Raw genomic sequence first — 25,872 nt, forward strand, 5'->3', positions numbered from 1 at the left:
ATATTGGAGCTGAGCGTTACCTGGTCTTATTTCCAGAGAAGAGCCAATTAGAAATCCGGAGTTCTGTTTATTTCCAAGATTTGGCCAGAGGTCTGTGCATCTGTGATCAGCAGTCCCTTCATGTCCATTCCCCCTTCTCATAAGCAATGTACACATTGAAAAACGCGCCACAAAAAAGCAGTCTAGTCATATCCCTATGTTGTGGGTCCATCCTTTTGTGTGGTCTTTCACTGATGCACAAGCATGGATTGGCAAAGCATGGCACAAAAAGAGTGCAATCATATAGACTGAGTGTGTGTGAGGTGCTTTATCAATGTGTGCACATCAGTAACAACCTGGGAAAAGGCCACAAAGGAATGCGCCAGACTTCACATGTTCCAGTGCCAGAGGTACTTTAGAAATTCTCTTAATTGAACTGGAAATGAGAAGAAATGGGCCACAGGGCAGTATGCGATTCTAGGCTGAGCAGGGAACAGAACTGAGGGAAAATGTCCGTCCCTACATGCTGGTGAGTTCGTATTTCTCACGAGCTGCATTACTCTGTGGTAGTTGTGGCTGTGTATGGTGCAGTGAAATAAAGAGCACGTAGACAGCTGCCCCCAAACCAGCCCCAACCATGGGGCCAACGATCGGGACCCACCACCAGTGGTTGCCAGCCCTGAAAGAGAGAAAGAGGGAGAGGTCAGCACGGTGCAACTGTCTGCGTTTCCTCGCTGGCTCTCGGTGCCGACCACTCCGTCTGAGCCACCCATCGATCCAAATGTTACCTGGTTCTGCTTCTTGTGTTGGGCACTGCTCTTTCCTTGATTGGAGCTAGTTTTATGTTCCTCCAACTCTGCCCGTCTCATTGCTGAAGTTGGTTTTGTTTGTCTTAAAACTGCCACTGCTTTATTTTGCAGCAACAGACGAACACGGCTTCCTCTCTAGTATTTGCCTTACTGCATTTCATATGTATTTATTTTTAAAAAGATGCTTCTGCCTGTCTGCCCCAATGGGAGCATTCTGCAGTGCTTACAAAACATAAGGATGGTGTTTAAAAAGGAAGCAACCTAATCGGTAAATCTTTTAGGGGGAAAGGCTCCTAGGAAGCACTACCAGGACTTGTGCACTAGATGTCAGCCTCGCAACACCAAGGAGTCACTGAAACCCCCTTGGCTGAGTCTGGCAAGCAGCAGCCACCGGCTCACAGCTTACAGCTTAAAGCTGTAGGAAGGGTGGGTCACCAACCTTAAGGTGAGGTCGGCAGTTTTGCCAGAATTACAGCTGATCCCCAGAGTGCACAGACTGGATCCTCTGGAGGAAACGGCAGCCCTGGAGGGTGGGCTCTGTGGCCCCACATCCTCGCAGAGCTCCCTCCCCACACTCCACCCTCCCCAAGCACAGCCCCCAAATCTGCAGGAATTTCCCACGCAGGAGTTGGCAGCCCCAAGGAAGACACCAACGGCCAGCCGAGCTCTGACTGGCACTAACCCAAAGGAGCTTCCTCAGCCCAGTGGCTGCCATGAGGTCCCGGGTTCAAATCTCATGCCTGCCACAAACGTTCCAGGTGCCCTCAAGCAAGGCTCCCCCTGCCTTAGCCCCCATCTGGACTGCCTTTCAGGGCTGTTGTAAGAGTTACAGCAAGATAATGTGCGTGTGCACTTAAAAAGCTGGAAGCAGGGGACAATGCTTCCAAATGATTGCTTTGGCCCCCTCCTTCACCTCCAGGTGTGTCTCCAGGTCACGGCTGGACGAAGGGGGAGGCTGGGAGAGGTTGGGGCGTTGGGGGAACCTCCCCTCATTCAAAGTGATCACTTTTTTAAGGGCTTGTTTTTTGTATTGTGGTTCGGAGTAGCCAGCAGCCTCAAGCAGGCCTCTGAAGAGGTGGCGTAGAAATGGTCTAAGCAGATAAATAAATCAGGGACCAGAGATTGAAAACGAATAAGCAGCTTTCCCACTGCAAAACTGCCTGAAAAGTTGCAGGGGCAAAGGGGCAGCGGCATCCCACTGAGGCTGTGGCGCAGCAGCAGAGCCTCTGCCTGGCATGCAGGTCTTGGGCTCTATCCCCAGTTAGAAGGAATCAGGTAGGAAGGGGGGGGGAGACCTCGGCTGGAAAGCCACTGCCAGTCGGAGGAGGAGACCGAGCGTGGAGGCTCCAAGCTGTGTGTGTGTGTGTGTGTGCGCGTGCGTGCTGTGCCCACGCAGCAAAAGGTCCTGCCACGTTCAGTTTGTACCTGAGCAGTGAGGCCAGATGTGCCAAAGGTGCTTCCAAGGCCAGAGGGCTCTGGGAAACTGCGGAACAGACTCCGCTCTTACTTACGTGAAGACTTCTCCCCCCCATCCCGCCAGGAAGGTGAAGAGGCGGGGGCTGAGGTCTCTCGCCGGGTTCATGGCGCAGCCGCTGTTCATAGCCAAGGAGGAGGTCAGTAGAATGATGAGTAAGCCCACACCGATGGGCTCCAGCCCCTTGGGGATGCCCAGGTTGTCTGGGTCAAAGACGGCAAAGACGCCCAGGAGGAGGAACGCAGTGGACATCACCTGGTGAGTGGAAAGGGAACGGGTGGGGGCACTGCGGTGCGCCAGAGCAAAGCCAAGCAAACGCAGGCCACTTCTGGCCACCCAGGAGTGCCTCCGCCCTGCCAGAGCCCAGCGGCGAGCTGAGGCTTGCTTGCCTGCCTTCCGGGAAGAGGTGCCTGGGCTTGGAAGACGTGCAGCTGCTCCCCAGGTGGGCACGCCCATCATTTTGGCTTTGCACCAAATGGTTGGTTGGCCGTCAGCTGACCCTGCTTCCTTATACTGCACCAGACAATTCATCTATCTAGGACCGGGCGGGGGGGGGCATATAAGCCGAGGGCCTGAATCACCCCGGGGCCCTTGGAACTGGGACAGTGACGTGATGGGCTGAGGCCGGATCCCTGGAAGCTCTGGGTCCCTGGAGCTCAGGACTGTGTCCTGGGACGGATGGTGGCTCTGCCCAGTCTCAGGAGACCTTTGCAGAGTTGCCTGAGGACCATCTGCCTGCAAAGGTGGGTTGCCTGCTCAAACGGGCACCTCTGCGTCTAAACTTGGGCCCACAGCAGAAGCTGCCTTGGGACTGCTCAGGCCTCTGCTCCTGCGGGCTCCCTGGATGGGCACTGGCTCTCTGGGTGTCCGGCAACGAAAGGCCTGGGGTCCATCTGTACCGGGAGAGCCTGGCGCCTTCTGTGTGGAAAGCGGCTGCTCTGAGCCCCCGCCCCTCTCCAGCAGCGGTCTGCTTCTTGTAGGCAAGCAAGGGCCGCCTGATCGAGAGGGCCTTCTCCTCTCCTGAGGCTAGAGGCAAGGAGGGTCTGGCTTTCCTTGGGTGGAGAGTATACAAAACATGGAGGTATGCGGCAGAGAGAGGAAACTACGAAGGCAACCTTGTGCCACTTTTAAAAAATTTAGATCTCTTTCCATTGCCCCTCTCTGTACAAAAGCAATAGCAGCAGCAGCAGCAAGACTGTGAGAAGAGGAACGTGACTTGGAATTGAGGTGGGGGCAAAAAGACCAGCTTGGCCCTTCTGATGCCCGTTGTTGCCACCTCTGCCACCACCTCTGGGCATAGGAGCAGGCGAGGGAAGGGCAGTGAAGCATGCACACCCAGGGCAGTCCAAGGGCCCGGTGCCTTTCCCCAGCCCGCCAGCTGAGCGCCACCCTGAGCCACGGGCCTCAGTGGCTGACTCCTACCTGATCGGCAAACCCGTTGGTCATGGACAGATACTCCGTTGGGTACGTTGCAAAGATATGGGCAGTGCTGCGGGGCCCGGTGACGGTGAAGTTCCCCTCGGTGTAATACATCAGTGCATCTAAGGGATGGCAGACATTGCACTCAGCATTCGTTAGCACATTCAGGACGCATGTCAAAGCATTTCCAGAAGCCTCACAAACAACCCTGTGAGGTCTGCTGCTTGGAGGGATGGTGCGCGTGTTGCCAATGGAGGGGGCTGACTTGCCCAAGGCCAGGTGAGTGACGTAAGCCTCTCCATGGCCCACCAGCAAAAGCGAAGAGCGCACAGCAGTGGAGGCCTCTCTGGTTGGCGCTCCGTGACCCTGCGTAGGAACATGAGAAGCATCTTCCAGGATCAGAGCAAGGTGTGTATCTCTGGCATGCCTGGCCAGAATCCCAGCACCCCACAGGTGAGGGGGGGCACCAGAAAGGGGCCATGGGCCCCTGGTGAACTGTGCTGCCTCTCTTACCCACCCTGGCCAAAAGCCGCCTAGGAGAGGACAGAGAGCATAAAGGGAGAGTTTTCCAGGGTGTCCCTCCACCAATGGGTCATCTGGCTTCCTCCTCCCCACCCCAGCTTTGCAAAAGGAAGAACAGACGTGTGTGAAGGATGGATTTCTTGTGTGGTTTCTAAGGCACACATTTGTTCCTTCCACTCACCGTAGTTGATTCCAAAGACCGCGGCTGCACCAAAGAAAGCTCCAAGAAACTGTGCAAACACGTATACGGGAAACTTAGCCCATGGCAACTTTCCAATCAGGCACATGGCGAAGGAAACGGCCGGGTTGATGTGGCCACCTGAAAGACAGTGGCGGGGGGGGCACAATAAGGGAGCCACGTTAGTTCTCTTGTGGCAAAACAAAAGTCCGCTGGCCCTTTAAAGACTGAGAATGTTTATTTCAGCAGGAGCTTTCTCACAGTTCGCTTCCCAGATATGCGGCTCAGGAGAAGCTGTCTCCCATGTCAACCCCGACTCCATGCACAGTGCCCTCCCCCGCGGCTCTGATGCCGCACTCCGTTTGGGCACATGAACTTTGGCACTTGCAGGTGGGGGGAAATCTCCTGTTCTAGACCTTCGCCAAGGAAAGCCCCCACCCCTGTGTTGTAGACTTGAGAACGAGGCTCAGTGGCCATGGAAGTAGGCGTGCACCAAACGGTTGCAGCCTAAAATAATAGGGTTGGAAGGGACCTCCAGAGTCATCTAGTCCAACCCCCTGCACAATGCAGGAAATTCACAATTACCTCCCCCCTACGCCCCCAGTGACCCCTGCTTCTGGCTGGGGGAGCAAGGAGATCCCACCTCCCTCAGTGGCTTCACAGAGGCTCAAATAGATCCCTTTTGAGGTGAACCCATTTCTGTCTGTGTAGGAAGATGCAGGCTTTGGGTGCTGGACGGAGCTCCTCCTCTGGGGCGAGATTCATGCAAGCATGTGTGGTTGCACGTGTCCGGTGTATCCTCGCCTGGCTCTCTCGATGCCTTTTGAGCCAGTTTATGTGCTTAACAAGGGTCAAGGTTGTTACCTCAGATGACGTTTGTCCAGGACCGTAGGGGATAACATTCCCTCCTCCCTGCAAACAGATGAGCAGGTGGGAGGGAAACAGCCAGAAGTTGACTCCTAGCAGGATCATTTTCTACACACCGGACACTCCTATTGCACAGCCGAACCCCACCACCAGCATGGCACCGCTTGGGGAAAGCTGGATTCGGTGTCAGCCAGCCAGCTGCGAGGACCCGTCTCTCTGCAGCAGAAGGCGGCTGCAAGGGGGACGATCCAGCTGGGGAAGTGGCTAGAGTGTCGGGCTAGGATCCAGGAGGCCTGGGTTTGAATCCCCCCACCCCCGCCATGGCAGCATGAAGGTGTGACCAGGGGCCAGTCACACGCACACTCAGCATAAACTAACCAGGGTGGTGGGGGCGTGAATAAAATGAAGCCGGGGAAAGCAATGTTGCAAGCTGCTTTGGGTCCCGGCTGGGAAGCAAAGTGGGGTATAAAGATCTACATGAATAAACGGAAGAGCTGGTTTTGCTTGTGATGCTGGAGAAGCAGAAATTCTGGTTTCCTAAAGTGCGTTTCTTGGGGCAGTGGAATTTGCAGGCAGAACCTCATTTGGGGGCCGACAGCCACTGCCTTGAATGAAATGTGTCTGATAAGGACGACCTTTGTCTGGGAAGAAAGGGCCCCCTCTGTGCGCTTTCTCTGTTGACTTGCACTGGGGGTCAGGGTGTTATCGCAGGGACCCGGAGCATCTCTGATCTCTTCTGAGCGAGCAAACACAGATAAGGCCAACGGGATAAAGACCGGCATTGTGCCGCCTTAGCATAGTGTGACCTCCGGTACACGAAGCCTGGCCCGCTGCTTTCAAAGTCGCCTTTGCAGAATGCTGGCCGCTGGTGACGCGGCTGCTCAAAAACCGCCCTGCCTTTTTGCTTTCTTTGAATCAAGTGAACAATTTTCTCCTCTGTCAGCAATTAGAAATATGGGCAGCGCAGGGGCAGAAGGCATGACGATGGCTTAAGACAAAAAATAAATAAATCTGTGATGCCTTCTCAGGCTAGTCCCCAAGCTGCGTTTCTTGCAGCTAGAGAGCGCATGGAGGAAACGGGCCTGCTCCGAGGCGGAGCCCGCGGCATCCCCAGAGCCCAGCAAAGCACTGGCATGGCTGGTCTTGGGACTCCTGCAGAGGGGGAGGCCGTGAGCAGAACGCTGCCAGGCAGTGGCGGGGAGGGAGGTCTCACCTTCTCAAAAGACCTGCAGAAGAGACCCACGTTCCCCCCACCCGGCAACGTCAGATGCCCTCCGTGCCCAGGGCTGTCCTGAGACATTTTGCAGCCCCAGGAAGTTGGCTTTTGGAGAACTGTTTGCAGAGTGGCCATACGAAGAAGCTTCAAAGACTGACTGGCCCCTGCTGGGATTTATTTCCCTCTTGGCCCAGGGGTCCGGAGGCTGTCCTGGGCTGAACAAGCTGGCAGCCTGAACTTTGCCACACAGCCAGCCCATGTTGGTCATTGTCACAGCCTGAGCCGGGCCCAGCAGCCAATGCCAACTCCTCAGTGCCGCCCCCCCCCCCAGCTCAGCTGGCTCCAGAGTGCTTCCAAGCACCCTCTCTGCCCTTGCAGATCTTACCTGGGTGTAAACATTTGGACAACCAAAAACCAGTTGGAGGGAAAGCCCCATGTGTGTGCCAGATGAAGCACCTGCATTTGGAAATGCCGCATCCGAGGGCCACATGAAGCATTTCCGGTCAGACCCCTGGCCAGTTCGCCTAAGGCTTTTTAAAAAGAAAGCAGTCACAGGGGGAGGGACCCCAAATGGGATCAGAGCCTCGTCACTGGGAGGAGGGGCTTAATTCTGAGAGGAGGTTCCTGAGCATGAGCAGAGTGGGCGCAACAGCTTCCTTCTGGCCCTGGCCCAGCTCTCCACACACACACACACCCTTCGTAGACTGAAAGGGACGAGTCTGGCGAGGTGGTCGGAGTTCCCATGGAGGTGTGTTCTTCGGCCCGGAGCCACAGAAGAGAGGGTGCCAAATACCCAGCCAGGGGGGGATTTCCCAGGGGGCCCTTCCGTGCTCTAGGCTTCCGCTTGACTTTTGAAACCAGGAGTGTGCTTGAATGTTCACCACTCGGTTTCCCGGGTCCTTTGGGTCTTGCTTCACACTCCTGCCAGGCACTTCCCCCTCTTCTGAGTTCCCTCCAGCTCGGTGGCTTGCCCTGACCCGAGGATGGCTTGACAGCAGCCATTTTCCCTTCCTCGAGAGGTCTTCCTTTGTTGAACGCCTCTTTGACCCAAGTTTCCAGAGCTTTTCCACAGAATCAGATTTCGTGCAGATTTCTTTTCCGTGAGTCACCTGGTATGGTTCCAACATCTTCCTGGCTATTGTTATTGCTTATCCAACTGTGTTCCACTTTTGCTCTTGTGCGTTTGTTTTCCCAGACTGTGTTTGTTAAGATTCACTTTTCAGTTCCTCCATATCAGCAATCATTTGCATTGCAGTTCATGCCACTGAGGAGCACATCATCTCCTGCTGGACTTTCAAGTGCTCACCATTGACAACTAAGGCAGGGGAGCAGGGGCAGAGGCCTTCCCGAAAGAGTCTCAACAGTCCTGCTAATATTCCAGAACAATGTTTCAAAAGACTAGGGCTGCCTCCTCGTCAAAGAAAGCGTAGTAAATTAATTGTATGAATTTTAGTTGATGGATCAGTTGAGTTACATGCGCATAAATTGGCTTATGCATAAAGCAGTCATTCTGGAGGGAGAGGCATTCTCGATGGCCCGACCTCCTCCCAGAAGAAGCATTCCCTCCTGAGAAAGATGAAAGGATGCCTCTTCTGAGGCATTCTTTATGTATGCTTATGTTAAAAATAATGGACAACTGAAAAGAATCATTTTCCAACTAATTGGGGGCACATTTGTAATCTACCAGAGGATTTTAAAGCAATAGTTTCAATGGACTCATTGTTGCAGCCTTGCTAATTGCACACTGCATTTTGTTTATTTAGGGCATTTGCTCAGTCAATTCCTGAAGGAAAGACACACTCATAATAACAATCAAACCACCATGAAAATATAAATATCCCCAAACATGAATCTACAAAGGTAGAAACAGAGGACAATCAAAGAACCTACCAGCAGATAGCTTGCCAGCTGCCACATCAGCAGCTGCCAGTGTCAGCCACATCAGCAGCTGCCAGCATCGACCAGGGCCAGGGCCTTTTCGGTCCTGGCCCCGACCTGGCGGAATGCTCTGTCTTGCGAGACAAGGGCCCGGCAGGATTTGCTTGCATTTCGCCGGGCCTGTAAGACAGAGCTATTCCGCCAGTCATATGGCTGACGCCAGGCAGTGCCCCCCCTGTGAAGGGGGGGTTAAACCATCGCCCCTATGTGAACACAGAGGCATGTATGAACCACTATGCAGCATGAACTGTAATATTTAATGTTTTTAAATGTTTTAAAATGTTTTATTTAATGTTTTTAAATGTTTGTAATGGTGTTTGTATTTGTTATCCGCCCTGAGCCTGCGAAAGCGGGGAGGGCGGAATATAAATATAATAAATTAAATTAAATTAAATCAAACCAACTGTAAGTGGCTCCACAGTGGCCAAACTCCCCAGCCCCATAGCAAAGAGGTCAGCTTACCAGAAACGCCTCCTGAGACATAGATGGCAATGGTGACAGCCATGGCAAAACCCACAGAGATCATGTGTGCTCCTCCCAGGACTCCTTTGCTCAGCACCGTCTGGGCCACGCACCCACATCCCAGGGTCTGCAGAGGGGGAGAGAAGCGTGCTGAGTGCAGCCCAGGTGAAGCATTGAGAAGGCCAACCAGCCTGAACAGGACAGAAAGGGCCACCTGGCCAAAGATCACCTTCCCAGCCACACACCATCAAGGAACCCGGCCACAGTCCAAAGGAACAAATGGTGCTTCAATCTTCTCATGACAATTTCCCACTACTTACTCGGATGTGCTTTGACCTTTTTTTCAAGCTGCCTGTCTGTCACAGGTGCTCTGTCCATGCTTTGTGTGCCCTTTTTGGAGCCCAGGCTGCCACTGAGCTCCTCCTGCCCCCACCCCAGCTGGCATTTCCGGCAAGCCTGGCTCTGCTCTGAGAAGAAAGCCTGGCTGGGAGACAAGGTGGCACAAAGCACCACGAGCAGCACTCTGAAGTCAGGGAGAGATGGACTTCACAGCACCCTTCCAGTTTGGGGAGACTCCAAAGCAGACAGGAGTGAGTGGATCTTGGAAGCTAAGCAATGTCAATCTTGATTGGTAATTGGATGGGAGACCTCCAAAGAAGACCAGGATGGCAAAGGCAAACCACCTCTGTTCATCTCATGCCTTGAAAAACCCACTAGGAGGGCCACCATAAGTCAGCTATGACTTAATGGCACCTCCACCACCAGTGTAGACATGAGTGGGTGGATCTCCTCCCCATCCTTCAAAAGGAGTCCCAAAGGGTCTTTTGTTACTAACATTTTGAAAGATGCCAGTGAAGCAGCAGGGAGATTTGCCTCTAGGTTACTGCTGAGGCCAGCCTCTGGCACCCTCTGGGCTCTGCTACAATGCTAGGGCTCAGCCCAAGAGAGGCAAGAGGCAAGGTCCAATGGCTGGCACGGTCTGGTAACTCTGGAGGGCAAGCTGAAGTCCAGCCTGGCCCAGGTCTGCTGCCAATAGAGACATCGTCCAGGCTGTGGAAGCTGCCCGCCAAATGTAGGGTGGAATGGAGATTGCAGCCCTGCTGGGGCCGGGGCGGGGGGGCTGCCCAGGCTCTACACCCTCACTGGCTTCGAGGCTGCCCCTTGCTGTGTGGCACTGGGGGGAGGCTCTGGATGGGGTAGAAGACTCAGGTTGAGTCCCACTGGGCATCTTCCTGGGCCTCTGCGTGTGCTGGACAACTTGCTGGGGGATGCGCCCCATATTGTCGGAGGGCAGGGGGCAGTTAGATCGACTCCTCAGCTGGCTAAAGGGGGCAGCCCTCTTTGGAGCTGGCCCAGCGGCAGAGGACTTGCCACGTGGCCAGCACAGCCTCAGGCTGCCTCTTTCGCTGCATTGCATAAGGCTTTGAGATCCGGAGATTTTTGGGCAGAGCGCCGGCTTGTCCAGCTGCGACATGTTCTGTGCTTCAAGGCACAATCGGGCAGGGCCTGAGTTGTGCAAGCTGAGCCGGAGGTTGCTTGAGGCAGAGGCAGGCTTAGGTGTGCCAGCAGAGCAGTGCCTGGTTCCCTCCTCCACAGAGGGTGAGTGCAACTGAGGTCAGGAGAGATGCGTCTTGGGGATTGCACAGCCTAGTCAATTGGGTTGGCTCTGCCCCTGCCTGCCTTAAAGGTTCAAACAAACGAGGCCCCTTCGGTCCAAGGCGACCAGGGTAAGAGCCCAGCCAGTTGTCTGCAGTTCCTGTGCCCTGAGCTGTTCTGGGTCTTGGCAGCCACTTATCCCATTCAGTTGGCACGACTGAGTAAATGGGGGTCCTGGTGGGCTTGCCAGGGGCCCAGCAGCCGGGCTTGGGGAATTGGCCCCTCATGGCCGCCTGTTCCAAGCTGCTCTTCTGCTCCCTGCTTCTCAGCAGCCTCTTTACAGCTGTGTAGGCAGCTTGGCTTTCAGTCCCCAATAAACAAGATGGTAGTCATTAAAGGAAAGCTTAGTTTGGCAGAGCCTGGCTGGGCTGCCTCCGCTCCCTCTGCCAGAAAGCCTTGCCTCACCGATATTGGATCCCTGTTTTTGTCTGCAACCAGGGGGACATCGCAGGAAGGAAAACAACGGGCCCTTTTGGAGAGGACTTGACTTCCATTCCCTGGAAAGTTGCAGGCCTTTATCAGCATCCTTCTCCGAGGGGAGATTAAAGATCAGGGGCGCGTCCTTTCTGCTGTTGTCAGGATGTGTCTATTAGTCTTTCCAAGATACATAAATATGACTTTCCAGTATAAATAGGGTTTTCTCAAAGGCTCAGGCCCTCGACTCTAGAAACAACACTCCCTCCCTGGGTGGCCTTGGCCAGGGTGGTGCCCCTTGGCCTCAGTTCCCTTTTTGTAAAACGGGAAGCGCTGCTGGATGACTGGGAAAAGAGAGGAGAGGGAAGCTGCCTTCTTGTCCAGCTGCCAGGAGGGTGCTGGCGCGGCAGTGAGCAGGAGGACGAGGGTGCTGAGGAGTCCGGGGTTTGTGGCCTGAGTGTAGCCTTCGGGGAGGGGGCTCCATGCTGGCACGGTGAGCACAGATTGTCGATGGGGGGCAGAGGATGCCCAACCACTGAAGGGAGGGGGAGTAAAGAGCATGCCTCGTTCCTGACCCCCATCACTGGGGAAGGCCAAACTTGATGAAGATCTCTTGAGCCGGAGACAGACGACGGCTCTTGAGGCCACGCCGGCTGCTGCCTCTGGCCCCCAAAGCAGGAATTCCCATGGGCGTCAAGATGTCTTCCCACCCTTCTCTGATCTGAAAGGACAGGAGGAGGAGCGTGCCAGCCACAGGCCCATGGAAGCCCTGGCCAGACACCCCCGGCCCAGCAGCCTCCGCAACGGGACCCCAGGGAGCAGGCTGTCAGGTGCGAGTCCTGGGCGCCTTGGCAGGACGGGGTGACAGGTGGGGCGCTTCTACTTCTTTTCTCCAGCACGTGGAGCATATAACTCTCCTGTGAAACAATTGATTGGACAACGCACTCCTATAAATTGTTTAAAACTAAGTGGCTCTTTCTTGATCATTAGTTACATATTTATCGTTTCCCTGCTGCGCCTTACAAGGTAATCAAATTTTCAGTAATAAAACGAGTCATATCCATTATTCGGCAGGTCTCCAAGGAATGGAGTCGATATCTTTCAGGTTCAAATGGATTTCCCTTCATTTGGTCTCAGGCCCAAAGACTCATAAAAAGGGGAGGGGGCGGAATTAAAGATAGCTATTTAAGTAATGGGAAACCATGGGCAAAAGCCCCGCGCAGGCTGCCTCTTCCCAACCGCTTCCTTTCTAAGGGCCGAAGAAGGGATTACGGCAAGGTTATATTAATACCCATTTCATAAGGAGATAGGCAACATGTATACATTGAAAGCTTTTAAAGTGCATAAAGACCTGGTTCGAATAGCCCGTGTAAAATGAAACTCAAATACTCAAAATACCATTGCTGCATTTTTATAGGAAGGGTTTAAAAATATTTATTATTAGTTTAGCATGTGGAAAATGAAGCAGGAATTGAAGGGGGAGCTGCACTTTCTTCCATTGATTGGGGCTGGTGAGGTTTGGGCCGGGGGGGGGGGGCTGAGAATCTCTTCTTTCACAATTTGAATGGGCAAAAGCAGGAAACGAACAGCATCGGGTGCCTTCCCATCAGCCCCAGTCCAGGTAGGGAGGGGTGGTGCAGAGCGGCCTGCGTTTGCACTCGCAGCCCTTGCCCCAGCCCTGCAGCAAGGGAGGGTATCGTGGCCGCAGAGAAGAACACGTGTCCTTGCCCAGGCTGGGTGCTGGAAACCTCAAGGTGTGAGGAGGACATGAGGAAATGGGATGGAGGAAGGAGGCAGGACTTCACCCAGGAGGGCCGTTTTCAGCAGACGTCCCCCTGTTCAGTCAAGTTGCTCCTGGGGTTAGAACTGAGTAATGTATATTGACTGTATCAACAGAAAGCAAATGAGCAACACCATGTCTTATCACCCCGTTTCACTTGCTAGGAAGAAAACTGCCGGGGTGCTCCTTGCCCCCTCCACTGCATAAAAGGGGCACTGCCAGAGGGTATGTGGGCAGTCGGCTGTGGATTAATTTTCTGACGGTTGGAATCCATGCCCTCAACAGGCTAGGACATCTCTCTGGAAGACACACAAAGCCTTTTCCAACTATCAAAGGAGCTCCCCCCCTGCCCCGCCCCACCCCCTTCTGTAGTCAGGGCTGTCCATTCTGGTTCTCCTCCAGCAAGCCCAAGGCTCTCGTCTGCCCATCCACCCAGCCCCAGTCTTGAGAGATGTCCTTGCATGGCCAGTTGTGCCCGGCCCTGTCCGAGGTGCTTGGAGCTGCCCCAAAGGGTGATCTGCTCCGGGCAGTGACCCTTGGCTCCTTAGGAGCAGCCACAAGGCCTGAGCAGACAAAGGTGGTGGGACTGCAAGCCCAGCTAGGCGAAGGCGAAGCAGGCAGACGAGAGTGGCTGTAGGTTGGGGCTGCCAGGTAGGTGTCTGAAGTGGAATGGTGGAAGAGGCCCAGGACTGGGTGCCTCCCTCAGAAGTCCCTGCCTGGGGCATGACCCAACTGGCTGCCTGGCTTTTCCTGGGGACACATGGCAAAATGGCTCTTCCCCCTAGCCCAGCAGCATGCAAGGGGGCTGGGAACGGCTTGGTCCTTGAGGCTGTTCCGGACTGGCTTGCCTCATTCCCTGCAGCAGCCAGTGGAAGGGAGAGCGGAAGGGCTCCCATGGGGATGACCTGGAGAAGCCTTCCCCAGGCACTGGGACTGCACTGCCGGCACCACGGTTTGCACTGCACGGTTCTTCTCATCCGGCAGCCTTTCCGTGGCTCAAACCCTTTTGCACCTCTTGTCCGGATTTGGGGGGGGGCACTGCACGGGTGAGCTGAGGTGCCTCTTTGGGGCTCCCCCCCATTCGCTGGTACAGCCTGGCGTGCTGCAGGCGCTGGGCTGGGCCTCTTCCACAGGGGCTGGCGGGCACCGGGATGGCACTTCTCTCTGCAAACCCAGGCAGGCTACCAGGCCCTTCAGGCTCTCTTTCTGTGCCAGCCACTCGTCAGCCCCCTCTCCCCTCTGCTGCCTTCTCTGCTCCTCTCACCCCTGCACCCCACTCCTGGACCTGCCTCGTGTGCTGCCTCTGCCCTGCACAGGCACCGGAGAGCCAAGGTCCGGGGCCTCTGGTGTGCTGGCGAAGGGCCCCTCTGCTCTCCTAACCTGGGCTGGGCTGCCTGCAGAGGTCTCTGGGGCACTGAGGGTCTTTTGCTCAGCCAAACAGCTAGCAGGATGTTTTGCCGAACAAAGGAGGGGAACCCTGGGATTTCTAGAAGTGACCTGGGACCGGTTCTCTCTCCAGAGGGGAGGGAGACTTCTCTGGAGTGGGTTTGCAGAATCCCTCCTGGGTCCTACAAGCTGGCAGCAGAATCAGTCGGTTCCTGGCTCCACCCGAATCGCTCTCAAAGGAAGCAAATGGGATTCTTTCGTAACCAGCCAGGGAGCATCCAACCAGACGCATGACGACAAGGTGACAGCCTCGCTCTCTAGCCCCGCCCATCAGTCTGATTCCAACATCCTCCAGCCAGAGAGGCCTCTGAGGGTGAATGCGCACCCCCCCCCGCCCCATTGTCTGTCCTGACATCTAGTTCTGAGAGGCATACTTCTTTGGAACAAGGAGGTTCTCTAATTCAAAAATTAGATGCTCCTTGGGGCTTTTAGAAATCATTGATGGTGCTATATAAAGGTTTCTCTCTGCAACTTGTAGGTTGGGGGGGGGGTTGCATTGTGACCAAGGTGTGCTGGGAAGGGTTAAACTTCCCCCTCCCACAGCCCCACCTGATCTTCCTTTCCTAGCAGAAACCGCCCCTGCTGCTGCTAGGAACATCTGAAGACTACGCTCAAGTCCTGGTCGGCCGTGGGGTCCCTGGGCCTTTGCTATCCCATAAAAGCACCACGGGTATCCCATGTTGTCTACCCTAGTCAAGCTCTTTCTCATATCAGAGATCTGTTTTTTCCTGGCTGCTCCATCCTGGTCTATTAGCAAACGAAATGCAGAAATCAGGTGTGTGGACCAAAGGGTGGCTACGTTTCTCTGCTCTCTTAGTGCTTTCTTGCTTGTATATTCTTGGTACTTTTTCAAACATTGGGAAATAGATGACAATTGTTTTGGGCTGCTCAGATAATTGTATATTTAAATCACTGCAACAGAACTCTAGTCCTGAGGGTTCTGTTGTTGGCTTCAGGAAGTGGGCAGATCTGGGGTGCCTTGCGGGGAGGGCAGCAGGATAATAATAACATTCGATTTATATACCGCCCTTCAGGACAACGTAACGCCCACTCAGAGTGGTTTACAAAGCATGTCATTATTATCCCCACAATAAAAACACCCTGTGAGGTGGGTGGGGCTGAGAGAGCTCTGAGAGAGCTGTGACTGACCCAAGGTCACCCAGCTGGCTTCAAGTGGAGGAGTGGGGAATCAAACCTGGCTCTCCAGATCACAGTCCCGTGCTCTTAACCACTACACCAAACTGGCAGAGGGACAGGAAGGCAGCTCCGCCTCTTGGGGCTCCATCTACAAGGAAGTTCTCCTTCACACGCCGCATTGCAACCAGCTCCTTTCCCATCGCTCCCTTTCATTTCAATGAGGGTTTGCATGAGAATTTCCTCGTGCACCCCCTTCACTGCAATTAATTCCTAGTTCTTTGCCACTGGCAGTGCATGTGCTGCGGCATCTCTGTATTCATCTGGCCTTACCCAACAAATGCAGGCACCCCTAACACCTGGGGTGCCCTGGACAGATCATGACACCTGGACCTCAGTTCCCCAATTTGTGAAAGCGAACTTGCCATGATCTCTGGCAGCAGAAGGCAGGAATGGCTGTGGGCTGAACTGAGTGTCCAGACCTGCTCCTCCATTTCCAGCGGAACAAACTCAGGAGCACCTTGCCAGAAACAGGGCTCAGGTGCCCGGCTCCCTGAGTGCTTCAGCAGAACTTTCAGCCGCCTGAGCCACTAGGGATGCAGGCAGTGGAATCACAAAGGTTCCTAAGCTGAGATTGGATCAAACTGTGCCCATTTGTAACTAAATTGAATCATTTCCAACTTTGGGGAGTGGTTGGAAATCTGCTGATTTGATGATTACCATGGTGCCTCGCTGTCTGGTTCCGTTTTCCAAAGCAATGCATGGGAAGGGCCCATGGAAAGAGTCACCGTCAGCCCAAAACAGCTAGCTCGTCTCCTCCTTATCCCCTTAAGTGAAGAGCACAGCTTCAGATAATTTCATGGTGGGCAGCGGGGTACAAATTGAAATATGTTTCCCAGTGAGACCAGTGGAAATAGCTATTGGACTGGGAAATTGTACCAGATTCTGGGAGTTCTGTGGTTGGCTGGTGTTCATAAATGGCAGTTGTGCGTAGCGCTCAGGCCAGGTTGGGATAACACAATGTGAATGGGAGCTGACCCTTACCTCTTCTTTATTTGGAAAATGTCTGTGCCACCTTTCCTCTTGACTCTGTGCTCTTTTGTGCCACCTCTCCTCTGGACTCTGTGCTGTTTCCCTAGCTGGATGGTGGTTGCACTCTGGTCTTGGACCCAGTGGGATAAACAACAGCTCCCGGGGAGGAAACATTCCCGGGGGAAGGAATCAGCCTCCGGTCCCCTGCACCATGTGCTTGATGTGAACAGGGAGCACTGCGTGGCTGCTTTAGGGGGGAAGCTTGTAATTTGGCCCTATGATTTCTAGTTTCAAAGCTAACTTCAGGGGCCTGACACAAGTTCTTAAAATGACACAAGAATCACATCTGGATCTGATTTTCTTTTTTGCCAGATTCCTAGGGGTGCTAGATTGTCTGCACCAAAGCAACCAAGACCTATGTACCCCCTGGAAGAGCCTGCCCCAACTGCCTGGCATAGATTGGAGTGGGGCAGTGTGCTTTCTGAGCAGTGCCCCCCCCAATCCTCTGCAGAGGAGCTGAGGCTGTGGTTTACAGAGAGCCCTACAGGACTGTTTGGCAGCTCTGTGTAGACGAGAGAGCGGGCGGGCAGGCGGGCGGGCGGGCGGGCGGGCGGGCGGGAGGGAGTTTGCTTCCACTTACTACCATAATGAAGGTTCCCAGGAACTCGGCGAGGGCTTCCTTCACCAGGCTGTTCTTCAGGACAAATTTTTCCTTCCAGCTCTTCTTGGGATTCTTGGCCATTTGGACTTCTTGCTGGATGGTGCTGGCAGAGGGACTGCTCTGTAATCCTCTCTTGCTTCTCTTGAACTTTGACACGCCTCTCAATGTGTTGAAAGAGGAGGTCTGGAGAGCCCCAAGGCAGCCCTGCAGATCATCTGACTGTGCCCCACGACAGGATTTACTGCGCCCACTTTACATTCCCAGGCCGTTCTTCCCGACTTTCCATCATGTGCTATTCTCTCGCCACTCCACTGGCCGCCTCTATTTATATGCAGCCCACAGAGAGAGCGCGCACTGGGAGCGCCGGAGCTGGCAAACTTTTTCCCCTTCCGCTTTTTGCTGCTGAGGTGACTCACCTGTTGACCCACCCCCCAAAAGGCAGCTGGGTTGTTGCAGAATGGGAGGGGGGAGGGAAACCCGCAGGAAAGGGATCTCGCCTGTGAGCTGCCTTTTGCAACCTCTGTGCACTCATTGGCTAGAGGGAGGCAAACTGCTGGACAGGTTTTCCGCTGGTGGCTTGCCAGGAGGCGTGGTGGGCCACTGCAGGGGAAAGCACCTTGTGGGAAGGCAGAGGAGCTTGCTTTCTCTGGTGCTGGGTTGCCGTATGCCTCCACATGCCCAGATGAGCGGAGAAAGGCCTCACGGGCATGCAACTGCTGCTGCAAGCAGAGGCAGACATCTGTGGGGCAAGGGGGGGCCTGTCACCCTGTGCCCCCCCCCGAGGCCAAGCTTAAAAAGAGGTAGATGGGCTGGGGAGGGGCGAGCCTGCTTCTGAACGGGCCCCCTCCAGGCTGGTCCAGGGCTTGAACACTCCGATGTGCAAAGTCCTCTGCTGGTAAAAAACTCTGCACTCGTGAAGAGGGTCCTAGTCTAGATTTCTCCCTGACATGCCAGCTGTCTGCGGCTCAGACTCCAGAGCTCAGGGGGTTGAAGCCTGGAAGCTCCAGAGGGGAATCCGAGGGGTAGCAGGACAGAGGTCCTGCCTGCCTGGTGCCTTGTGAAGGCTGGCACCTGGTGGGTATGGCCCGGCATGGCCAGGGGCCACAGGTTGCTTCCCGAGTGTCCCAGTGGGCAGCGGCCCAAATGGGAAGATCGGGGTGGGGCAGCCATAAAACCGGGTCAGGAGCAATAAAATCACCATAAAAGCAGTGACTATACAAGTAAATCGACAAGAAGCACCAACCAACCATAGAGGCCATTTAGAGTAGTGGCACTCAAGATGGCTGTCAGTCTATGCCAAAAGCATTTCACCAGTGGGCCAGGAGACTGGGCCACGGCCCGCCTCTGTGGCGCAGCTGCTGTCCCAGGGTTTTCAACAGCAGATAAACCTGGCAGGAGCCAGCCAGTCTCAGGTCCCAGGTCAGCAGAGCCTACAAGGGCTTTGGGGCTTGGCTGGCCTTTTCAGCTGGGCCCAGTTGTCTGACGTGGCAGCCATGGCAGCCCACTGTAGGACACTTCCAGTGGCCTGGTCAATTTCGCCTGCCAGAAAAAAGATCACCCCCAGCTAAGCTTGTGTGAATGAACCGAACCCTGCAAAGAGACCCTTCTGCTCTTGAGACCCCCCATTAATTGCACTGGCAGACCAGAAAAATTCCCAATGGCCTGCGGGGGGGGAGGCACTAGCAAGCCGTGCCCTGGTGATGCTGCCCGGGCAACATGGCTCAGACCCGGCTAGCGGCCTGCCCGTTGCCTTCTCCCTTGCCGCTGCATCATGGGCAAGCTGGCACTCTTGGCTGCTGCCCTTCCGCCCGCTCCACTTGCTCCTGGGTTGTCAGAGACTCCCAGCCCCGGCTGATGGTGCTGCAGCTTCTGCCTGGACCAATCTCACCCCCCCCCGCCCCGCCACACACACACCACTCTGTGCTGCCCCAGGAGGCTTCTTTGGAAATGGGCCATCAGGTTCCCATCAGCCTGCAGATGCAACCTGCTGCTTCTTGCTCCATCCTTGGTGCAGAGGGGGAACAGCAATTTCTGCTTTTCTTTCTGAAATCTTTGGAAACAGTCAGAATGGGTTGGTTTTTAAAGTGAAGTGTTTTCCTTTAAATCTACAAGAAAACATTAGTTGTCCATGTGTGCAAATGGGTGGCTATAATGAAGACATTATTTTAGCGTGCAACGAGACAGAGACACTTTAAGCTACCTTGGAGGAGAATCCAAAGTATGTTATTGCTTCTAGGCTATGAAATGCCCTTCTCTGAGGCAGAGGAGCAAAATGAAGGATTTCTAAGGTGCTGTTCCCAGGGACATGCAAGGACACCGAGCAAGATCATTTTCTTGAAGCCACGGCTGCAGTCAGATGCACGCATACATGGGATGAGAGGAAGCCCTGCCGGGAGTTTAGTCCCAAGCTAACATGCCTCAGAGAGGGCTGCAGAAGGCGAGAACATTCTAGAAGCCACGCCAGGCTTTCTCCAGGAGATGCAGAAAATCTCTGTCCACCTTCTTAGGGCCAAACCAGACAAAGAGCTGTGAGATCAGTCGCCAGCGCATTTTCGAAAAAGGCAAGATCCCATTTTAGGGTTGCCGTCTCCAAGCTGGGAAATTCCTTGAGATTTGGGGAGGTGAAGCCTGGAGACGGCAGGATATGGGGAGGGAGAGGAGCTCAGCACCGGCGTGATTTCATAGAATTCCGCCCCCCCCCCCCAGCTTCCGGGAAAACTCTTGCCGCCACCTGGAGGCTGCCCCCCCCACCCTGTTTGACTATTCAGAGTTTGCACAAGAGTAAACCTGCCACAGCACTTGCTCTGTTGCGTCATAGTTCTCATGCTTGATCTCAAAGATTCCCCTTTTCCCTCCTGTTTCCCCCTTTTTATAGCAAGGCAGGTTTGAAGTTCAGGTGCCTGAGAGAGGGATCCTCATGGATTTAGTGTGAAGAGATCCTAGCAAGGAGAGTCCTCAACCTCTTCACTACGTTCTTGCTCTGCCACCAGCACAGAGATGAGCTGGGGGGGGGGGGTGGGAGGCTGAGGCAGCATTGCAGGTCCTGCATCTCTGGGACCTCGTTCAGACAACGTGCTTCCATCTGGAGCAGCACCTCCAACGCCAGGGCTTGGGTGCATGGGTGGGCGGGGAAAAATCACGCAGAAGAACATTTTGTCTTTTCCTCTTCTGCTGGTGGAGCTGGGCTGTCAGCCTATTTGTTGTTTTCAAAGAGAAGTGTGTCCCTCCCCCACAGCAAGCCCCTGCCCCAGTTCCTGGGCTTGCTACTGGCCAGGGATCAGGGCTGGCCCCACTCTACGGAGAAAAATCCCACTGGGCAGTTAACTGGGAAAGGCCTTCAGCACTCTGCCTCTTCCAGACAGGGAGGGCCTCTTCTAGACCTTGCCTGGAGTGTCCACATGCCGTGCAAAGCTGCATTTTGGTTTGTGATTTGCATGGGCACTCCATGCTGGATGGGGCTGCATCTGTGAGGGGCAATCGACAGGAGATGCAAACAATGGGGGGGAGCAGGTGGGGAGGTTTTAAGGCAGAGCGAACGTCTGCAGCGAGAACACAACTGTTCTCTCACTTTTAGATTATATTTGTTCTTTTTCTTCTGTACTATATGGCTTTGTTTGTTATACGCCAATAAAGGCTGACCGAACTGAGAACACAGGGAAGGCCAACAGGGCTGGCATTTTACGAGCCCCAGTAAGCCCGCTGCAAGGCAAAGACGCCCAGGAAAGGTGAGCAGGTAAGCCGTCCTGCAATTGCTCCTTTATGTAACTCCCATCTCCTTTTACAGCTCCTCTTCCTCAATAGAGGAAAGGCCATTTAGTGGCACTGGGAGGAGACTGAAAGGGCTCTGGGAGCCCCAGTTGGCTGCCTGCCTGCCTGCCTCTGCTCTGAGGGCCGCCAGGACTGGCCAGGGCAACTGAATTCTCCTAGGCACCCTGCCCAGAGCTCTCCCAGACCAACCAACAGCTCCAGTGTCCACCAGGCTCCATTCATCCTGTGGCCGGCTGTGGGTGCCTGGAGTCTCTGCCCGGACCACTCCCATGGCTTTCTGGAGGCCTTTGCGCTCTACCCCAGCCACCCCCCCCCACTCTGCCTCCTGGCGATACTGAGACCAGAGCAGCCCCTCCAGTGGGTGTCCCTGCCCGGTCCCCCTTCTGCTGGCACACTTGACCCAGGCCGGGGCCCCTCCCCCTCCCCGCTTCTGGATGAGTGGAGGGGGGGGGTCCGTTCCCTGATGGATGTTTTGCGTGGGCAATTGAAGAGGCTTTGCATCGCAAGCAAAAAATCTCCATTCCCTTAACCCCGGCTCCATATTCATTAAGCTGTAATGACCCTATTAATTGAATATGTAAGTTGGCCTAATTAGGCCCAAGACTTATTTCTTCAGTTTAAAGGGTAAAAATAAAAAATTTAAGCAGGCGCACAAGATGGAGCATTTAGCCATGATGAATGGGGCCTGGGGAAGAGCCGTCTTCCACTCGGAATTGGTTAATGGCATCCGTTCATTAGGCGACGTACATTAGCGGAAAGGTCAGTCCCTTGTAAGGCTTGATGCGTTTCTCAGATAGTAAATTTTAAAGGAGAGTGGAGGAAGGCGCATTGAAGGAGAACTGAGGGGGGAGGAGCGGCAGAGGGGGACTGTCCCCCCCCCGCCCCACCCCCACAAGCAACAGGTGTGCGGAAGCCCTAAGCACTTGCTCTTTGCAAAGGCCCTTCAGGATCCTGTCCCAGCACCTTCCCTGTCAAAGCACGGGGCCCCTGGAACTCCCTGCCTAATGAAGTGCACCCTGTTGAGGAGGCAGGCAAGTCCCAAAGAGAAGCCCGCCTTCCACCCAGGAGCTGCACGGCTCATTCTCGCCCCACCCCGTGGGCTGCATCTCTGCCTTCCCGTGGATTTGAGTCTCTTCTGCCTGCTGCTTTGGTCTGAGCTTGGCCTTGGGCAGAATCCCCTGCCTACGTGACAGACAAGAACGACAGTCTTGTCGGCTCTTTTCCCACTCTGGTCTGGTCGTGGCTTAGAAGGGAATGACGTTTCCTCCTGCTACCTGAGGGCCTTCAGCCTCCTCCTCCCCTTAATCCTAACCCTCTGGCCTTCAGGGGGCTGGCTAGCAAGGAGTTTCTGGCCCAAAGTGGGCTCCTGCAGACTTTAGACTGCTGCTGAAAATGGGAGCCTTGTGCCGGAGCCCTCCTTGCCTGTCTCCTCCAAGATGCTGGGTCTGACCAGCTATCCTCAGTGTGAGAATTATCTTGTGGGGTTCCACAAGGCACAATATTATCCCCTGTGTGATTCTACCTCTACATAAAGCCTTTAGGAGAACGCATCTGAAGCTAAGGAATTGGATGCCATCAACATGCAGATGATACGCATCTCTATCAGTGCAATCCTAAGCAGAGTTACACCAGTCTAAGCCCATTCATTTCAATGGGCTTAGACTGGTGTAACTCTGCTTAGGATTGCTCTGTATATCTCACTATCCAGTCCCCTGGTGATGTAGTAGAGATCCCAAGTTGCTGCTCGACAGCAGTCATCAATTGACTAAGAGCAAAGAAATGGAAATTGAACCCAGACAAGATGGAAGTGGTGGTGGTTGGAAAAGCAGAGATCTTGAAGGACGTTGTGCTTCCAACCTTTGACGGGGTTCAGTGGACCCTGGCTGACCCAGTTAAGAGCCTAGCGGCTACACTGGACCCAGCACTGCTACTGGAGAAGCAAGTAAATGCAGCTGCAAAAAGGCCTCCTCCCAACTCAGTCTAGCCTGGAAGACGGCCCCCTACCTTCACACAGCCGCCTGGACTCACGGCCCAGTAACATCGAGACTAGGAGACTGCAACGCCTAGTCTCAAAGTCGACCAGGAGACTCCCGCTGGTGCGGAACTCTGCCGCTCATTTACTCTCGGGAGCTGGACGGGGCGGGCATCGCCCTTGCATGGCGCAGTCACTCCCTTGGGTGCCCATCAGTGACGGGCTCAGTTCAAGGTCCTCATGACCATCACATTCAGAGCCCATCATGCCCTCGGCCCCTCGTATCTGTGCAGCTGCCCGTTGGGCAAAAGCAACAGCTACCCACACGGGGCTTTCTCTGTGGTGGCCCCTGCCTTACGGAAAGGCGTGCCTGAGGAGGCCAGGAAAGCTCCCACTCGCCTGGCTTTCCGCAAACTATGCAAAACTAAATGATTCAGGGGGGCTTTCCACCCAGATTACAGGGCTATATTGTTAAGAAGTAGGTCAGAGAGATGCTTGGTAAGGACAGGGACTGTATGCTACTCTGTTGGGTACTGTCTGATGATGCAGACATGCGCCTACGAGGGCATTTCCACATTGCTAGACATGCCATATAAATTAACTATGCTTTTCCCGAAAGATTTCATCTCTGTGCTTGACTTTAGACTTATTTTCAATTTTTCTGCTACTGTACCCTGTTGTATCTGTTCATTGAGTTGTTCGTTATCGTACTTGGCTCAGTGAAGGTCCCAGCTGTTGCTTATATTGTATTTCACTTGCACTGTGTAATCTGCCATGGATCTCTGTGAGAAAGGTAGACAGAATGAATGCATGAATGAATGAATATTTATTTATTAACCAAAGGTGCTATCCACAAGAAGATAGCCAAATTTAAGATGTGTGAAGACAATCTGACGTTTCCGTCCGTCCAGTGTGGTTGGGGAGACAGGAGTGGGGCATCGCCCCCTCCCCAAGATGGCAGCAAACAGGCTGAAATGGAAAGCCGCCTGCCTCCACGGGCGGATGGTGCTGGGAAGTGCTGCAGCGCTGCCACAAAGGAAGGCAGAAGTGAAGGCATTGTTGTGATGCCAGAATGATTGTGACAATTGATTAGAACCCTGTTGTGTTTTCTGTACTGGGTTTGTGCCTGGAGAGGAAAAGAAAGTAATTTTTCATACAACCCATTATAAGCCTATGGAACTCACTGCTTCAGGCTGCAGGAGAAGGCTGTTGCTTTTGTATCCTGGGGGGCGGGGAGGCCGGTTGTGAGCAAGAAAGGGGGGTGCTAGGTGGGAGAGAACTTTGGTGGCTCCTGAAAGGCTTCCTGATGTTCTGTGTTCCTTTCAGATTTCCCTCTCTCCAAGGGTGCAGGACAGGGTCCATTGCCGCTTCTTCCTTCCCCCACAGTTTATCCTCACTCACTCACAACAACCCTGCGAGTTGGGTGAGGCTAAGAGGGTGTGATTGGTAACGCTTCCCTGGCCGAGTGAGGATTTGAACCTGGTCCTCCCAAAGCCTCACTTGCCACTTCAACCCCACTGGATCACACTTCAGCCTGGAGCTTGAAGGCTCCCGGGGAGCCCCTGGCAGAGCCCCTGCTGCCAGCCAGTGCTGGGGCGGGGCGGGGGGAGAGGGGGCACTCGTGCAGCTACGACTCTTTCCCCCAACTTCTGTCTCTGCCGTCGGAATTTAACAGGGCAATTCCCTGAGCAGAAACCGAAGGGAAGGAAGCCCGCCGGCCTCCCTCGCCAGACCAGGCTGCCGGCCCTGCTCCAGCCGCTCCCCTCCCGCTGCGGGCCCGAAAGTCCCGCCGGCCTCCCTCCGCTGCCCGAACACCCGCGCCTGGGACTCTGCGCCGGAGCCGGGGCTGCCTCTGCCCGGGACTGGCGGCGCCTCCGCCGAGCGGGCCCGGCTCAGAGCCCACCCCCCCCCGTTGGCTGCGCTCTTTCCCGGGCGGCGCAGCTGCGCGCCCGCCGCGAGGAGGAGGGAGCCCCGCTGGGGCCGCCCAGGGCCGCCTCCGGGGCCAAGCGGCCGGGCACAGAGGCCGAGGCCTCCCCGGGGCTGCCTCCCAGCTCCGGGCAGCTCCTCCAGGCGCCGCGGGCGGCCAGCAGCGCTCGGGGGCTTCTCCTCGGGGCCGCCGCGTCTTGCCTTCTGCCCCGACCGCGGAGCCCAGCGGCCCTTGAGGTTGCGCCGCTCTGCAGGACTGCGCCCGGCGGCGCCCTCGGCACTGCTGCTGACCCTAGCCCTCCCCCCGCCCAGAGAGATCTGACAGGTGAAGGGCAGGGGTGGGCAGATGCCACATTAGCCTGGAAGGGTAATTTAAAAAGACAGAGCCGGAGGCGGGGCGAAGGCTTTTCTGTACCCCACAACTGTGTGAAGGGGCTGTGAAATGCCAGAAGGGAAACTTCAGCCCATTAGAACCTCTCCAGGTCCAAACCTGGCTCTGAAAAGCAGCTCCAGCCCGTTTCCATTCTCGCTGCCCTCTGGTTGCCATCCCACCCAGTTTTAGACTGGAGAGGTGAAATCGACAGAGCCTCCATGGAGGCGAAGATGAAATTAACAAACCCTCTGAGGAGCGATCTCCGCTGGCTCTGACTTTTGAAACTACCCTTCCCGGCTAATACTGCGTCTCCTTACACTTGACCAACAGGCGCAGAGGCTCTCCTGTAGAGCGGCCTGAGAGAGACGACAGTTTGGCAGGGCTGGGGAATGTGAAGGAGCCCCCCCCCCAGCTGGCAGGCCTGCTGAAGTGCTCTGTGTGTGTGGGGGGGGGGGGCTCCAAGAGCCTCCCTGCGCTGGTTGTGCTCGCGAGGAGCTGTGACTGGCTCCGACCGCGAGAGCCTTCCAGGGCCGGGCTGCGGGCGCGTGCCGGGCCGGGGCCTGCGACAGCGACCGCCACCCGCGAACAGCATGGAGCTCGTCAATTTTAATGGGCCGGCCGTAATGGGCGCCTCCTGGGGCCGGGCCGGGCAGCAGCTGCCCGCCCCGCCGAGCCGCCTTCGCTCCGCCTTGCAAGGGTTTCCCGGTCTGGCCGCCCAGCCCAGCAGGAGGCGCCTCCTTTGCTCGACCGGCCCGGGGCTTAGCGGCGGTTGCTGCAGCGAGGCTATGAGTGACCGCTCTCCCGCCCCGCGTGCAACAGCCTAGGGATGCCAACTGCTGGTCGGGA

General features: G+C 55.2%; 1 protein-coding gene across 1 annotated transcript; it reads right to left on the reverse strand.

Annotated features, from left to right (window-relative positions):
• Nucleotides 1-51: 51 nt before the first annotated feature.
• Nucleotides 52-17,495, reverse strand: AQP9 (aquaporin 9). Its single transcript, XM_055002391.1, has 6 exons — nt 16,967-17,495; nt 8,865-8,991; nt 4,385-4,522; nt 3,685-3,803; nt 2,300-2,517; nt 52-658 (listed from the first exon to the last, which is right to left on the reverse strand). Exons 1-6 carry the CDS (start codon nt 17,066-17,068, stop codon nt 499-501), a joined length of 864 nt encoding a protein of 287 aa, XP_054858366.1. The 5' UTR covers nt 17,069-17,495; the 3' UTR covers nt 52-498.
• Nucleotides 17,496-25,872: the final 8,377 nt, after the last annotated feature.

Source organism: Eublepharis macularius, chromosome 18 (genome assembly GCF_028583425.1).
Source record: "Eublepharis macularius isolate TG4126 chromosome 18, MPM_Emac_v1.0, whole genome shotgun sequence".
Classification (NCBI taxonomy): Eukaryota; Metazoa; Chordata; class Lepidosauria; order Squamata; family Eublepharidae; genus Eublepharis; species Eublepharis macularius.

Bases quoted from the DNA above. Each gene is read 5' to 3' on its own strand.
- AQP9 (XM_055002391.1), bottom strand. From the start codon at position 17,068: ATGGCCAAGAATCCCAAGAAGAGCTGGAAGGAAAAATTTGTCCTGAAG. The intron at 3,804-4,384 runs GTGAGTGGAAGG...GCCATCCCTTAG, and splicing joins GGTCTTTGGAATCAACTACG to ATGCACTGATGTATTACACC. The intron at 2,518-3,684 runs GTAGGAGTCAGC...TCCACTCACCAG, and splicing joins CCAACGGGTTTGCCGATCAG to GTGATGTCCACTGCGTTCCT.